Raw genomic sequence first — 16262 nt, 5'->3', positions numbered from 1 at the left:
TCTGGGAGTTGAAGTCCACGCATCTTAAAGTGGCTGAGGTTGAGAAACATTGATCTAGCCAATGGGTTTTTTTTAGCAGGGCCAAGTTTCAAGGCCAGAAAATTCAACAAAAGGCTGAGGTGTGCCACAGGTGGGCCAACGTTCCGAGATTTGTCTACCTCAATTTGATTCTAAGAGCCCCAGGCCAAATTTGAAAGCAAACCCTTCAGCACCTCACCGGCCTGCCATCCTAGAGAGAGTCCCCTTCTCTAATGTTTGAGCTCAGGTGGCTTGCTATACAAGGACAACCCCTGAGACTCTTTTGATAAAAAGCTGGCACGCGGCCGAACATCGGCACTAAAAGTCTTTGCTCTCAAGGCTGTGCGACAGCAGCGGCTGGCAGTACAACGGAGCCGCAGCGAGCGTGCCACTGCGGAGCTGTCCAGCTGAGCTCTACCAAGCTGGCTTAGCCACCAACCAAGACCTTGTCCTCCTGGGCTACAAAGATGACTCTGTTTGATGTGACGGGAAATTGAGGGGGACGCAAAGACGTTGCGAGAGGGAAAACCGCAGCCTTTGCTTTAGGGTTTTGGGGCTACTCAGTGAGTCGAGTCCACCCTGGCTCACTGCCTGCTGTTGTCCTCTATGGATGGGGGTGGGGGGCAGCTGTCCTTCTTCTGTGAACGGGCCCACAGAGAGGAACAAGGTGTGTCCGGCCTGCAGCACGGCCCAGTGGAGGCTGCCCAGAGTGCGAGGGGGCTCCTCCGGTTCCAAAACCACCATGCAACACTACGCTGCTGAGGGAGGGAGAGACAGACTCTCAGGTTTTCAAAACCAAGCTGGGGGGCTCTTCATCCTGTGCCTGGAACGGGGCCATTTCGAGAGAGAACAAGGATTTCAGATCTTTTTTTTCATCCAGAAATCAAAACGAGCTCAGGTCGGATGGAACACCCACAGCAACCTTTAACCTGGACAGTCCCTGAAGAGCTCTGGGGACGCGCAACCCCCTATCGTATTCACTCGACTGATGAATCCCCCTTCCTCTCTCTGCTTCCCATATTTCGACCGCTGAAGATCTCTGTCCGGCCACCCCCCCGAATCCTCCCCCACCCCCCATGCCTGCAAATGAACGAGGAAAAGGTCGCAGCACCCTGTGAGGAAAGGTGGCTTGCCATGCGAGGACAACTGGTTTTTCACTAATGGAGAGAGACCTCGCTGTACCCGCAGGAGCCGTGCGGCTACGGAGCCCGCGGATGGGGGAAAAGAGATAGTGTTTTGGTGCCGGGTGCCAGGGAACAACGGGGACAACTCACGAGAAGGCGAGGGTTGGATGGAAAGCACCTGCAGCGTGGAAAGTCCTAGTGTGCGTGTCCGCAACTTGCGTTCAGGGAGGAGCAATTTGTTTTCGCTCTCCCGCTTCTCTTCTCTTTCCCCACTTCGTTTCTTTTTCCTCCTCCTTTTTGGCAAAAGTGCAACCGAGCGCCCTACGGTCTGGACGCCGCCGATGCGTGGCCACCCACCAGGGGTTTTAATTCAGAGTCCCTCGACAGTTCTCAGAGCCACACAAGCAGGGGATCTTGACATCCTCGATTGGGAACTTGTAGTCGTAGGTGATCTCCTCGTTGACGCTGATGTGCTGCTTGGAATAGATGACGATCTTCTTCTGCGACTCCACGGTGATGACCTTAGCGTAGCAATTTGGCTGAGGGAAGGGAAGCAAGACGATGATTTGGGGTTACCACCTCCCCTCCCCTCACAACACGAGGTCTATGCTAAAGCGCCGGGGCTCCTGAACGCCTTCCTGGGGGCTCAGCAGGGCGCAGCAGGCCAAGAGACACTTACGTTGCAACTGTGATTGATAAACCTCGCGAAGTTCCCACACTTGGTTGCATCTATAATCGTGTCGTGGTCCACCCTGAACATGTAACTGCTCCCAATCCCTTCGTCTTCATACCGCTTCTCTCGCATGTCGGCAATTACCTGCAGGAGAAAGCAGAAGTCAGCCCAAAGCCTTTTCTCGGGATGGATGGAAGGAAGCAAGCAAGCAAGCTGGGGGAAAGGAAGGCAGGCAGGCAGGCAGGCAGCTGGGGGAAAGAGCGGGAGGGAGGGGTAAGGGAGGGAAGGCTGATGAACCCATGACAAAGGGCTGCTCCTGAAGGTAGCAGGATTTCAAAGAGTAAAAACGAAAGCGAGGATATCCCCAGAGCCAGACAGAGCAGGGATACCAGACACATACGCCCACCCTCATGAATTGGCACAGCGGTTATCAAGTGCAGACAGGAGGGAAGGAAAGGCCCGTGGTCAAAGACCTGACAGGGTCTTCAGGGCAAAGGACAAAGACAGAAGGAAATGGAGGCTGCTGTCCAGTTAGGACCCAAGAGGGCTCTCCTCCTCCTCCGTTACTACCAATATACAAGCCGGAAGGCATTGCAAACGGTCTGCAAAGCCAGCAAAACTGAGAGAGCCGCTGATCCCAGGGTGGCTGGCGGGCGTCTGGGCCGATGGAATGTCTGTGTCCTAACAGCCAGGAACCACGCCGAGACGAGGAGTAAGTAAGTTTTATTACTGCTACATTAGACAGAAAATCCTAACAAACTGAAGAAGCGTGGGAAAACCCAGACCGATAAACCCCAAAGGTCAAGGCGGGTCTGCTCTGCGTCTCTCTGAATGGCTGCTCAACTCCTCCGTACTACGCGTGCGTTTCCCCCCCTGGATAGGGGCCCCCTCCTGCTCGCCATCGGTACTCGTGACAGTCTGAGCCGTGGCCTTCCCGCTTCCAAGCTCGAGCCTGGGCATCGAGGGGGCAGGAGGAGGGGGCAAGTCGGCTGGTGGGGCCCTGCGTTGCCATTCTACGCGCGCACCTTTCTTAAGTTCGTGAGTTTTGCTAGGAACGGGAGAGAGCCCCGCAGCTCACCTGCCGGATGTTCTGGCCCACGTACTCAATCACCATCTCGTCGGCAGCAATGGGCTCCATCGCAAACAGCCCCCAGTCGTGGATGTGACTCTTGCAGAATTTTAGCTTTTTCTTCCGGAACTGCAGAGCAGAGGGAAGATCGAGGCAGAAGACGGTTTGCTACAAGATCGACGCTGGAAAGGGTCCTGCTAAGCCTCCCGCTTGCGATGCAAGGCAGAATTACTCCTCAAAAATTAGTCCTCAAAATAGAGGCAAGGGTGCCTTTGGAAATGCTCACTACAGGTCATCCTCGTTTAGCAACAATAATTGGTACTGGCCGCTCAGTCGTTAAGCGAGGTGGCCGCTAAGTGAAACTGCAACTGTGCTTACGATCTGACTTCAGCTCTCCTTTGCTTTGCAGACCTGCAAAGGTCATAAATGCGAGGATTGGTCGCATTTTCATCACCATCGCAACTGTGAATGGCCGCTAAGCAAGGCAGTCACTAAACAAGGACTACCTGTCTGCTGTTTGGCTATAGCAGCGAACACTGTTTACAACTGCACTTCCCAACCTGCCTTGGAAGGATCTGTACATTTTGGCTTTTCTTTTTGCTCCGTGTGAGCCGGACCTCTGCCCCCACCTAACCCTTCCCTCTGGTGTTCTTGTCGCGCTTCTCAAGCTTGGGGTAGATGGTCCGCTGAGCAGGAACTGTGCCACTCACCTTGAGCTGGTTGAATTTGAGCAAGTCACTGTCACAGCTGCCGGTGAATGATGAGAGAAGTCTGCGTTGCTCTGACCTCCTTTCGGAGCCGGCCCGGGTGGAAACGTGGAGCTGAGCAGGGATGCTCATTCCCTACAGACAAAAGGGACAGCTCGGGCCAGGCGGATTTTGCACCCAGGCTGGGGGAGCATCCCACTCAGCAAGGCTTGGTCTGTTTTTCTGAGTTACTATTTGATTTTGTCTTTCCTGTCCCCATTTCTGCTCTTTGGACAAGGTAACACGGTGGAGGGGTTAAGGTGTTGGACCGGCACGGGGCAGACCCAGCTCCTAGCTGATCCTCCGCCACAGAAGCTCCCCGGGGGACTTTGAGGCAGGAGTTCCCCACTCAGCCCAGCCCGCCTCACAAGGCTGTTCTGGGGAAAAATAGGGAAGAGCTCTCAGTACGCTGCCCGGAGCTTCTAAACAAAAGGTGGAATGTAACCAAGACAGACTGATTTATCTCCAAACCCTTTTAATTACACAAATCAACAACTAACCCTCATCTTACTCTCTAAGCCAGTGTTTCTCAGCCTTGGCCGCTTTAAGACGTCTGGACTTCAACTCCCAGCATGGCCGGCTGGGGAATTCTGGAAGTCGAAGTCCGGACGTCTTAATGCGGCCAAGGCTGAGAAACACTGCTGCAAGGAGTTATCGTGAATTATATATCTGTGTAGAACTCCTTTTTCCTCCTTTTCTCCCCTTGAAAGGGCATTCAAGCCAAGCCTGCTTCAGAGCACCTGCCGAGGTGCACCCGAATCCCCACCTTCTGGTCACTGCAGGGCCAGCCCCCCAGCCGATGAGAGCAGCCCCCTCACCTGCGTATCGGTTGGAGGGTCCTCCGCAAACGCCCGGCTGTTATTGAGGTATTTCAGCTTGTCCTTTTTGTCGATTTTGTAATAGCCTTCACTTCGGGCACAGCCGGTGACATGTTCCCGCATCCCATCGTCCCGTTTCTTCTTCTTTGGGATGGAAAAGCTGGTTGGTGGCACGACGTTAAGGGGAAACCCAGCGGCCCCTGTCATTCAGCGCTCCCCAAAACGTGAACAATTAACCATGGTGGTGAAGGGGGAATCCAGCAAGTGCTCAAGGCCACCGAGTGCCAGCTGATGGTGACTTGTGGATGGGCCTTCTCTACAGTGGCACCTCCATGGTGCCCCCACCTACAGGGTGGTGCCTACCCCTGAATCCACAGAGTGCCATCTGGTGGTTATTTGTGGATGGGCCTTCTCCACAGTGACACCTTCATTCTGGAAAATCATCCCCCTGGCCCCAAATCTGTGTGCGTCTCTGAAACATCCCTCCCTCCCTCCATCTTGCCATCCAACCATCCACCTTGCCTTCTGCCGCCATTGGGTGGGGGGAGCATCTGCTGACGATCCCTCTCTTCACACCCTGCGGCTTTGCTCCGCTCCCTCCTCCCCATTCATACTGAATAGGATTTGAGACTAATGGATTACTTTCTGTAGCGCATGTCGCATTTGGTAAACCGCTTTGAAGTACACGTGCACTGGAAACGGTTTAAAAATACGCTCCATAATAATGCCAGCAAAACAAATACGGTCTCCTGGCAGAATTAGGAGAAAAAAGGGGGAAACCCAAGCTTTTTGCCTTTCCTGGCGTTCCTTGGCCAGTTTTGTTACAAAGCAGAATTCGGTTCTGCTCCGTGGAAACATTTACACTGCTGATCTGAACGTGGTCCTGCTGGTGATACCCCGGGCTAGTTCCTGCAGCGCCCAATTAACCTAGCGGTGAGGACGCCTGTTCCCGAGGAGGCCGGGCTGGCAATCCACGCAAAGGATATGAGGATGGTACACCCACAGAGTGTCGTTCAGCCAGTCCATGCCGTTGTCTTGCTGCAATAAGTGATCGTATGTAACGCAGAGAAAATGGATATCCTCTTCATCTATCCCGCCGTTCCAGATGTCGTACAGAATGGTCATCTCCTCGAACTCGGAGCGGGGCCGAAACTGGAACCGAGGGGGGGAGTACTCGGGGGAAGGGATTTGCGGGAGGTCATCTGGCCTCTTCTTCTGGCGCCTCCACTGCCTTTTCGCTTTCAGGTAGCCCTCTTCTTCCTTGAAGTCGTCGTTCCACTGGTTCTCCAACTCCTTAAAGGGGAGTTTCTCGACCAAGACGTCGGGGGGCACTTTCTCGTGGAAACCGTCGTTCCGGAAGTCCAAGGTGACCGCCTCTGGGTCTTTCAGAGCGTAGAAACCCTCTGGATGGTTACCGAATAACTCTTTGTTCACAGGGCCTTCCGTCAAGGCCACCGGGATCGGAAGAAGGGAAGGCTCCGTGGGCTTCCCCGCATAAGCCTCCAACATGGGTCCCAAGGGAGAAGCTCGTTTCGGCCGACCTGGTTTCCTCTTGATGGGGAGGATGGAAGAGGGGGTGGGGGGAGGGAGAGGGGGCGACGCCATCGGGATGTCCGGGAAGGGCAAGACGGGCCTCGTGTCCGTGCCGCACTCCTCCAGCAACATCTTTGAGTCCATGAACAAGCATGGCCGAACTGTGAGAGGCTGGCCGGCAGGCAAGTCGATGTGTGTGTGAAACGCTGGGATGGGGGGGCTGGCAAAGGGAATTGGGGAGGGCACGCTGTTCACGCCGGCCAACAAGGAGGCCCCAAGAGGTTCTTTAAAGACCTTCTCATCGGGTTCATCCTCGGATGGCTTCTTGCTAGATAAAAGGCAAGGGAGGGCGGTGGCACCAGGCTCGGGGAACGTCGGCGTGAAAGTGAAGTCCCGCCCAGGAGTCCGGGGGATGCCACCGCTGTTGATCCCAGGGGACTGGGATGGGTATGAGAAAGGGCTGCCTGGCACCGGAGGAGAACTCAGAGCCATGCTGCTCCCAGTGAGAGGGGCGTCACTCCCGGGTGTGGCGGGAACAGTGTCCGTGCTCTGGGACTTGGAAAGGGTGTGGGAACACTTGGCTAAGATGTCCCGCCCCGGGGTCCGGGGCAGCTCTTCCTCGAGTGCTGGTTTGCTTGGGGCTAAGTGATCGGGGAACTTGTCCGGAAGAAGCAACAACTCCTCTCTGTGAGGCGCCATCAAGGGCAGGGGAAGTGAACAGGGCGGGATGGTGCTGAAAGGAAGCCCGGGGGACTCCGAGTGAGTCAGGACTTCCCTCCCAGGAGTCCGAGGAAGCTGGTCCTCTTCCTCAGCTGTGCAGGGCGATTTGCGTTTTGCTTGGATTTCTAAAGTGCTGTCATTAGGCTTAGTAAAAAAGGAGGCCTTGTTGGACAAGGCTTCTCCAAAAAGTTCCACCGGTGTGGGAGGACGGAGGCCTTCACCATCCTGGGTGTCCAGCTTGGGACCATCCAGCATCTCAGGCTCCAGTTCGATGTCTGGTTCAGACTCCCCCACTGGAGGAGGGAAAGAAAAAGAGGCATGGATGATCACCAACACATGCACCTTGAACATCCTGCATTATAGTTATGGAAGGAACTTAGCATCTGCCTGAGAAACAGGAGTGTCGTCCATGTGAATAAACTCAAAATAACCCCAGCAGGTTGGATTGTTCTAAGTAACGTGAAATATGGAGGCCCTGGTGCTCTCTGAGCTTGGTGGCTGGCTTGCAGACGTTTCATTACCCAGCTACGGAACATCATCAGGCACTGACAATGTTGGGTGATGAAATGTCTGCAAGCCAGCCACCAAGCTCAGAGAGCACCAGGGCCTCCACAGTCCAACCCTGAGCTACATGGACAGTCTTCTGTTGTAACACGAAGTACAACGATTTAGAAATGATACACATCTATTGCAGACCGGAGCACGCTCTCTTGCAGAAGCAATAAAATCTTTTGCAAAACCCAGTGGATTTTACCACAGCTTAGAAACCACCTGCCTCTAAGCCTGAAAGTCATTCCCTGTCAATTACCATGCATGTTCACACCTGAACCGAAGGCTTGGTTTTTTTGTTTTATTTTTTAAAAAATATTGAAAAACAGAACCTTGAGCAACTACTATAAATAAACTTAAGGCATTGCTGGAACATCACACCGTCATTAATTAACATTTGGGTCTTGAGTTACACGTGGATGTTAAGCATCAGCATTTCTTTTCAAGTCACGCTTAAAAACACCTGCGTGTCACAAACCAAGGAGCCGCCTGAAGGCAGGCTTGACGGAGACCTTTAGCCAAACAAGCCACGTTAAGACTTAGCGTGATCCGTGAACTCGGCCCCTGGGAGGCAGCATCACCGGAGCAGCCCAGGTCGACTCCCTACCTGGCACGCACACCGGAGATAACTGGCGCTTCTCCTCCTGAGCTCTCTCGATCACCACCAGCACTTCGGCGGCCAAGGACTCCTCTGGCATCTCCAGATTCTGCTCTTCTGCTGGCCGGAGGCCCTCCTTCAGCTCCTCTTCTGGGGCCGACGGTTCTGCCAGGGCTAATGGCATGTAGTCCACCGGAAATAGTTCGAGGATGGTCTCTTTTTCATCCTCATCTTCAGCTCCTTGAGCAAGGGACTCAAGGGCCAGCTCAGCAGGCAAGGCTTCCCTTCCTTGCGACAAAGAGACCGCCTCGTCATCCTCCATCTGTTCCTCGTAATTTTCACCCTCCTCCTGTTCTTCTTCTTCCTCCTCCTCTTCCTCCTCCTCTTCGTCTTCATCGTCAGAATCAGAACTTGTCCCAAATTCTGAGGATTCCTCACTTTCATCAGATGACTCAAGTTCTGCTCTGGAAGAGGCAGGGCTCCCTATATCTTCGGCTGGAAGGCAAAGGATTCGTGTTTCACTCCGATCTTATCTCTTCAGGACAGATCAGGGAAACAAACATGTCTGTTTATTGGTTTCCCACCTAATTTGACTGCTTTACCACGCATCCTCACTAAAGAGGAAAACCTGTCTGGATGTTACTGAAGCTATTTAAGCGAGCAGCCTCTGCAGCATCCCAAGCAGTGCCTTAGATCAGTGTTTCTCAGCCTTGGCAGCTTGAAGATGCGTGGACTTCAACTCCCAGAATTCCCCAGCCAGCAGTGCTCCCACAATTCTCCCAGTGGGGAATTCTGGGAGTTGAAGTCCACGCACCTTCAAGCTGCCAAGGTTGAGAAACACTGCCTTACATAAAGTTTGTTTTAGTTCAGAATTATCATCAGCTTTTAGCAATTTTTTTCTTCCTGAGCAAGCAATCCAAGTTTTGGGCATGACCCTTCATAAGAACGGTGTCTTTTCTGCCCTCCCCCCATCATTTCTTGCCCTCCCCCTCCCCCCAATTTATTTATTAAATACGAAAGCCACAAGTGCACACGGCCTCCCTGGTTTACATCTACGTTAAGCAATCCCACAGTATTACAGCGGATGGCGCACTATTTCAAGCCCCTTTCTAGACAGCTCACGGTGTCCAACGTCCTTCTCGCCCTTTTGCGACTCAGGGGCTTTCTGCTGAAAAACTGAGACCTCCTCGGGGTTGTAGCTATTTCGGTCTCTTGAACAATTTACTAGGAATTTAGTTTTTTTGGGTATCGGCTTACATTAATTTCTGTTAAATCTTACAATGAAAGATGGTTTACCCTGCTGTTTTAGGACAGGTATACTTTATGCGGTCAACAAGAGAAAACTATGTTTTGAAATCAACGTTGTCATCTTCAACTGCTGATAAACCCGTATACCTTCTTCAGAATCTTGATCCTCCTCCTTTTCACTGATTTGTGCTTCCATCTCATCTTCCTCCTCCTCTTCTTCCTCCTCCTCTTCTTCGTTGACATCTTCCTCTTCCTCCTCTTCCTTGGAAACAAGACATTTTGAAAGTTCAGCAAATACTCATGTTTTCGCACAGGGTGAGGGAAAGCATGTGGGCCAAGTGCTTATACAGGTAGTCCTCGCTTAACGACCACAATTGGGACCGGAATTTCACTCACTAAGCAATGCGGTTGTTAAGTGGATCCAACCCAATTTTATGACCATTTTTGCAGCAGTCATTAAGCAAACCACATGGTCATTAAGCAAATCATGCTGTTCCCCACCAGTTTTGCTTGCTGGAAGCCAGCTGGGAAGGTCGAAAATGGCGATCACGAGACTGTGGGACACTGTGATGATCCTAAGTGTGAGGACCAGTTGCAAGTTGGGTTTTAGCAGCATTAAGTCTGAACCACTGCTAAATGAATGGTTGGTAAGTGAGGACTACCTGTATTATGGTAAGAAACCTCACCACTATGCTCTGTGACCTATCCAACAGGTAGACATGAAATTATGGGAGTTGGTCCAACATATTGCAAGAGCATCAGGTTGGGAAGAACTAACCTAGATAAAACATAAGCACCAGTCACAGGCAGACCACACGGTACGTCTAAGTAGCACAGTTGTATTCTCAAAGGCAGGATATGTTCTTGTTAAGGAAGAATATACATAAATAGATCCTTAAATCCTGCAATTTTCACTAGAAACAAGCCAAAGTAAGGAGGAGTTGCCTCAGGCGGTAAACCTCTTGAACCCTTACTGTCCTTTTCCTGGGAACTTCGGATCACAACCAAGCGCTCTGGGATAGCCTTCAGTGACATCAACTACGTGATAATTGTTATGGGGAAAAGTTAGAAATAGATGCCTGGGGATAAAGCATTTTATGAACGGCCCACAAGTTTGGGTTCTGAGCATCTCTTGGGTCTTGCAGGAACAAGGCGCCCCTCATCATTTACGTCACCGTGGATGCCAAAGACAACTCGGGGGATGTACCTTGTCGGATGCCAATTTCATCACTCCTTCTTCTTCCTCCTGCTCTGCCTCCTTTTCTGAGGAGGATTCCTCCTCTTCTTCTTCCTCCTCTTCTTTGCCCGAATCTTCCTCCTCTCCTTCGCTGTCCAGCTCCAGGGGCCTGGCCGGCCTTCTTCTGATGCTTACAGCTTCAGGATCTTTCCTGGAATGCTCCAAGGTGGCATCGGGCAGGTCTCGATCTCGTTCAGATTCTGAGTATAAAATAAATGAAGGTGGGGAAGGGGGAGTCAACCACAACATTTGCAAAAAATAGTAAAACTGGGTCTGAACAAGACATAGATAATAAGCACATTGGGACGTTAGGCATCTTGAGCCAGAAAAAAAACCCTAGCTGCTTGGCACTATTATTCATCCTCAAAATTGCCAGCTGTTACAATGGGCACCATGTGCTGGTTCACACAACCTACCAAGTCGTGAACACAGCTTGTTTGGTTTTGGTTTACGTTATGTGAAAATACTTGCCCCCACATTTCGTCTAGGGAGATTAGATACATGCTTAATACTCCCAGTTCTGCTTCCTGAACATGTTTTCAAGCTTTTAGCAAGATGTTGTTTTTCACCATGTCCTGATACGGCGGCGTTTCTCAACCTTGGCCACTTTAAGATGTGTGGACTTCAACTCCCAGAATTCCCCAGCCGGAAGTCCACACATCTTAAAGTGGCCAAGGTTGAGAAATGCCGTGATAGGTCTTGATTAGTTGCATGAGGCAAATCCTTGTGTAAATGCTCACGTGTGGCCCATCAAGGCTCTGAGTGATTTTTTTTCTCTTTCCCTCCTCTAAATTTTAATGAAACTTTTAAGGAGATGGAAAGCTCTTCCACCTTTTATTGCAATGGCACTAAGCCAGGTATAATGTTGAAGAACATATTCTTTCCGTGATGCAATCGTTTACTTCAAGCTTGACAAAAAAATGGAATAGGATCAATCTTAACATCACATCCTGGCCAGGTTAACGAACTGATCCTGATTCATTTGGCAAACTGGTGTGACATTGTAAAAATAAAGACAAAGGACTAAAAGAACGGGCAGCTGTCAGAATCAGTCAAGGAAGCTCATGGCTGTGAAGATCTGAGAATGTTGCGGTGTGCGATCAATTGGATTTGGCCCAAACACACTCACTACTAGGCCATAACTACAGCAGCAGGGTTCAGGCTAGCCATGACAAACATGGACCCTACTGGTTCTGTTCTGACCATGAGTTAAGCCTAGCTCTAATCTGAAGTGTTGGAAGCAAAGCCTAACAACCTTCATCTTCATCATCTACGGAAGTAGAGGGCCGGATTCTCTTCTGGTCTCCAGCTGAGGCAGTTTCAGGCGGCTCCTTTCTCTTCACCTGAAGAAAATAGAGAATTAAATCTCTTTTGGGAAGATATTACTTGTTTTAGATTAGTAAGCGGTCTTGCCTTCTTCAAGGCCAAGAGAGAAGGCTCACAAAAGTTTAAAAAAGAGGCTGGCTATATAAGAGTATGAAAATAGTTCTCCTATGTATTTTTTTTCTTCTACATCAGTGTTTCTCAACCTCGGCAACTTGAAGCTGTGTGGACTTCACCTCCCCAGCTGTGCTGGCTGGGGAATTCTGGGAGTTAAGTCCACACATCTCAAAATTGCTGAGGTTGAGAAACACTGCTCTAAACAAAGGGAAGAGACCATTGCTCATTCCCACACACCTGCTAGCTGTCAATAAGAGCTAAGCAATCCATCATTCTTCGAACGTAAGGGCAAAGTTCAGGGCAGAAAGTCTTCACTGGACATCAAAGCAAAAACCCACTTCTTAGGCACCCAACAAGAAAGGAAAAACAACGTCAAGAAGGACCCAATGCCGAAGGCCACTCTTACCTTAAAAGAAGGTAACCGGATGGCCCCTCGTAGCCCAATGCCCAGGCCGATCCCTTCGTAACCCAACCCTTCTCCTTTATTCCAGTTCTCCAGAAGACAGGATGTGATGCGGTCCTTTGGTTTTGGCTTCTCCTCGTCTTTATTTTCCCCAGATTTTACTGGTGTAAGCGATGCCTGGGAAGGACCGACAAAATCTCACTTGTGGGCCAAAGGAGGATTTTCTATTCTGCCGTTCATTTGCATTAATCTTGTATTTCTCTGAACGGGTGCTGGGTTATGTGCTCAGCGGGTTTGTATCCGTTAAGATGACAAAAAACAGCTTTCTTGCTCAAATTTCATGGAAGAAATTCAGCAGGAATGAACCCTGGAGACCTGAACAACCCCACCCAGCCTCTATATTGACCCCTTTTGCTGTAGATATTCCCAAATTGCCGGCTCTTCCCTAGGTCTGATCTTATTTTCGTACAGTACGTTCACGGCTGCGAACGAGGATAGCTTTGTGACACAGGTCCCAGTTTAATGCTCTACACCCATATAGCCCCGCAAAGCTAGGAATCTGGAAGGCCAGTTAGGGTCATCAGCTGTAGAACGCCATCCTGAACCCAACCCTATCAAATCGCTGATTCACTCTTAAGAGGATATCCACGTTTGAAAGCAGGCCAAAACGCCGTGTGTATTCAAATGCATAACAGAAACGGCCTCATATCGAGTCATACCACTGGAGACAAGGGGGTAGACGGTCTAGTAAACCACCCCTAGTTAATTTGCTTTCCAAGCCAACCGACAGGACAGCACAAGAGTCCACCTACCTTGGCTAGACGTTCTTTCTTGTCCCACCAATCATCGAATGCCCGGAAGGCCACCACCTCCACCATCTTCTTGTTCAAATCTCTTTTCATTATCGCTTTGAGTTCCTTCACAATCACCAGCAGGACACCGTCCACGGTGGCCTTGTGCGGATCCTCCTTCTTGGGCTCGTAACCTGGAGGGGGAACTGAGGGGTCAAATCTGGGCAAGGGAGGCCACTGCTGCCCACGGTTCATAGCCGCTCCCATGGAGAAATGCCGGTAGGGAGGGAGGTTCACAAACTGCATCCGGTTCCCCACGAAAGGGGGGTACTGGTACGTGTTCTGCCCTTGCATCAGACGGCTCAGCATCTGGGTTTGCATTTGGAAAGACATAGACATGCCGCCCCACTGGTTTCCCAGGACGCTGATCATATCGACTTGCATCAGAGGAAACATCCCAGGGTGGAAGGGAGGCAGGGGGGGCAGGATGTGAGGAGGGGGGACCCCAGGAGGGGTGGGGAGGGGCGGAGGGGGGACGGTGACAGCTGGGTGGGTTGGTGGAGGCGGAGGGGGGAGAGGAGGGGGCATTGGGAAGACCGGCTGGGGAGGCGGTGGGGGAGGCAGAGGAGGAAAACCAGGCGGAGGCATGGGGATCGAGGACGCCATCACAGCGGAGTTGCCAATGGAGGTATTCACCACAATGTTTTTGGCACATTCTGCGCTCGGAGACTCGTTCATTTCGTCATCAGAAATCTCCATGTCTTCCCCTGAAGACTGATGACACTGGGAAGGGAGAAAGAGATGTCCATCTTAGACCAGCCCGGAAAAGGGTCAGCAAAACAGAAACCACCCCTGTCTCAAGAGAAAGAGCACCTTTAAATCTCATCCATCCAAAAGCAGTATTGTTTTTTTCTTTAAAGGCTCCACTGAAGATACACCTTTACACGTTTTGCTCCAAAAAATACTCAAGCTGGCCGGGTGGTTGTGTATAACCTTCTAGGACGGCGTCACTAAAAAGCGGTTTTGCCACAAGGCCATGTGTTGGGTCAGGCTAATATGGGATACTAACCCTGTGGGGAGCAATCCTGTTGCTAAGCCTAGCATTAAAAGCAGTTCTGAAGAACCTCTAACCTGGGTTTAATCAAGACAACCTTGATCAAACTGTTAACCGCCAGAGGGCGCTGCTTCCAAAGCGTGAAATTTATAGCCTGCAGTGTTTCTTTAGCAGCCTGTAGCTCTCCCTAGAAGGCTGGCTTACAATCCACAGAGGGATCTCTACGGGTACAAGGATCTCTTCTGGGGTCAACCTTGTAGAAAGGTCCCCAAGGCAGAAGACTGCTCTTGAGCGTCCTCCCATCTTTACCCTAAAGCAGCCTGGCCCAGCCCGATCTTCGGCTGCGCTATTTGGAGACGTTGGAAGGTGCGGTCCAATGCGTGCATGGCTTCTGGCTGGGAAAGCGGCACTAAAGTGTAATTATGATGGAGTATTTTTAGAAGACCGGAGAACACAGAAGACAGAACTGGAAGCCACCAACTACCTTTACAAGGTTTGGCAGCCTCAAGCCACTGCTTGAGCGTACAGCAAATCAAGATGACATCAGTGTGAAGATCAACGCGACCAAAGAGCAGTAACAGAAGAGAAAAGCATAATTTCAACAGGGCATGTTGGTTTGAAGACACCCTTCATTAAGTTCAGGAACTTTAGTCCGTGCTGCATTCACCGAGAAATAGGAACTCCTTTGATTTTTTTTTTTTACTGTAAATGTGAGAAGAACAAGACTTTCTCCCCTCTTCGTAGGTGGAGAAAGCGGACCAGTAGACAGAGAGCTGAACACACAGAATCCCTCAGAGAATATGATGCTCCCTGTAGACAAAGAACCACGATGGAGACCACACGCACCAAGAGTACATAGGACTAATGCATCCAGTAATGGCCTTCAACCTTCCCAGAAACCACTTGGAACCCCCAATCTGCAATACGGGATTCAGTTTTAATTCTGATCTTGCAGGCATCGTTTTTATTTACGTGATGGCCCAATCTAGATCAACCCACCTCTCTTCTCCCAGGTTCCTATGAAGATGGTTCTGACATCACTGAGAAGATGGAAACACAGAGGTCGAAGAACTGCGTTCTGCGCACATCCCTGACGTACTTTGCACTGGTCAGCTGGAACCCCAAGCCAGAGAGTCGCCTTCCAACAGCTGACCTCTATCCCTGCAAGTCACCAATTCACCCTACACTTTGGGGTCCTCACCTTGCCTTCCATTGGTCCTTCCAGTCAAGATCACTGGAATCACGATATTCAGCCCACCAACTTTGCAAACATATATTGAGGAATAGTAACTCTTAGAAGTAAAACGTGAACGTGATTGATAACAGCAGTGAGGAAAACCAGGCAAGAGGATCGTCAAGAGTGGATTCTTTGCATCTGTTACATGTTTATGCTTAGAAAAGCATCTAAACACAGCATGTGTCCTTCGTCAAGGGCAGTGTTCCTCAACCATGGCAACTTTAAGCTGTTTGGACTTCAACTCCCAGAATTCCCCAGCCAGCCATGGTTGAGAAACACCAGTCTAGGGTTACGTTTACCTGTGCTATGAAACCCACCAGCAGCAAAACCCCATTGTCTGGCGCCTGTCACCTGCCAGAGACCGAGAGTGATGCATATAGTACAACGACAGCTGCAAATCCATCCAGATGCTTGTTAAAACGCAAAAGGGCGCCTCGCTGGGAGGAAAGAAAATTGAACAACATCGGGTCTCATTTAAGTTGCTTTATTCAATCCCTGCAGGAGGGAAACTTAAGCGGATCTTTGGGGACCAGGAGGGAGGGAGCAAGCTCTTCTCCGGAGAATTGCCGCTCGCTCCCCAGACTATCCGGCTTGCAGAGAAATGCCACCGTGGTGTGTGTTTGTGCCACACTGTGTGACAGGCTCAGGTGCCGCTTCATAATGGGCTCCCGCCTCCCACCAAGAGAAAATGGGGGAAAAGGACAGACAGGAACACTTGAGAAGCAGCCAGGTGAACACAGAGGGGCAGTGGGCAGAGTGTGTAAACGCACACTCCTCTCTCTTGAGGGGGAACTTCTAGGGAATGTGCGAGGCCTGTGTTTATAAACGATGTGGTTCTGGAAACACTGCAGAGACGGGCATTGTAACTGTAGTTCCTCCTTGGTCTCCTAGGAAGCTGGGGAGATGGTCAAGCCGCCCCCTTTCTTCCTTCATGCAATACAATCACTGTGGCAGACCGAAGAGAAGCACCCGAGCGCACGAACAGACCTAGGAATCAGAGCAGC

General features: G+C 50.9%; 1 protein-coding gene across 1 annotated transcript in view; it reads right to left on the bottom strand.

Moving 5' to 3' along the window:
* Positions 1-1104: 1104 nt before the first annotated feature.
* The window catches only part of SETD1B (SET domain containing 1B, histone lysine methyltransferase), a 29585-nt gene continuing 14427 nt past the window's right edge, over positions 1105-16262 (bottom strand). The window contains exons 7-18 of the mRNA XM_063315353.1: positions 12989-13750; positions 12180-12353; positions 11589-11676; positions 10304-10533; positions 9244-9358; positions 7858-8343; positions 5435-6994; positions 4449-4615; positions 3595-3726; positions 2894-3013; positions 1822-1959; positions 1105-1681 (exon numbers count right to left, since the gene is read on the bottom strand). Coding sequence (XP_063171423.1) covers positions 1508-1681; positions 1822-1959; positions 2894-3013; positions 3595-3726; positions 4449-4615; positions 5435-6994; positions 7858-8343; positions 9244-9358; positions 10304-10533; positions 11589-11676; positions 12180-12353; positions 12989-13750 — 4146 coding nt within the window. The 3' untranslated portion in view covers positions 1105-1507. The remainder of the gene's footprint in view (positions 1682-1821; positions 1960-2893; positions 3014-3594; positions 3727-4448; positions 4616-5434; positions 6995-7857; positions 8344-9243; positions 9359-10303; positions 10534-11588; positions 11677-12179; positions 12354-12988; positions 13751-16262) is intronic.

Source organism: Candoia aspera, chromosome 15, assembly GCF_035149785.1.
Source record: "Candoia aspera isolate rCanAsp1 chromosome 15, rCanAsp1.hap2, whole genome shotgun sequence".
Classification (NCBI taxonomy): Eukaryota; Metazoa; Chordata; class Lepidosauria; order Squamata; family Boidae; genus Candoia; species Candoia aspera.
Note: the sequence above shows the minus strand (reverse complement) of the source record. Positions and strands in the feature narration are given on the sequence as shown.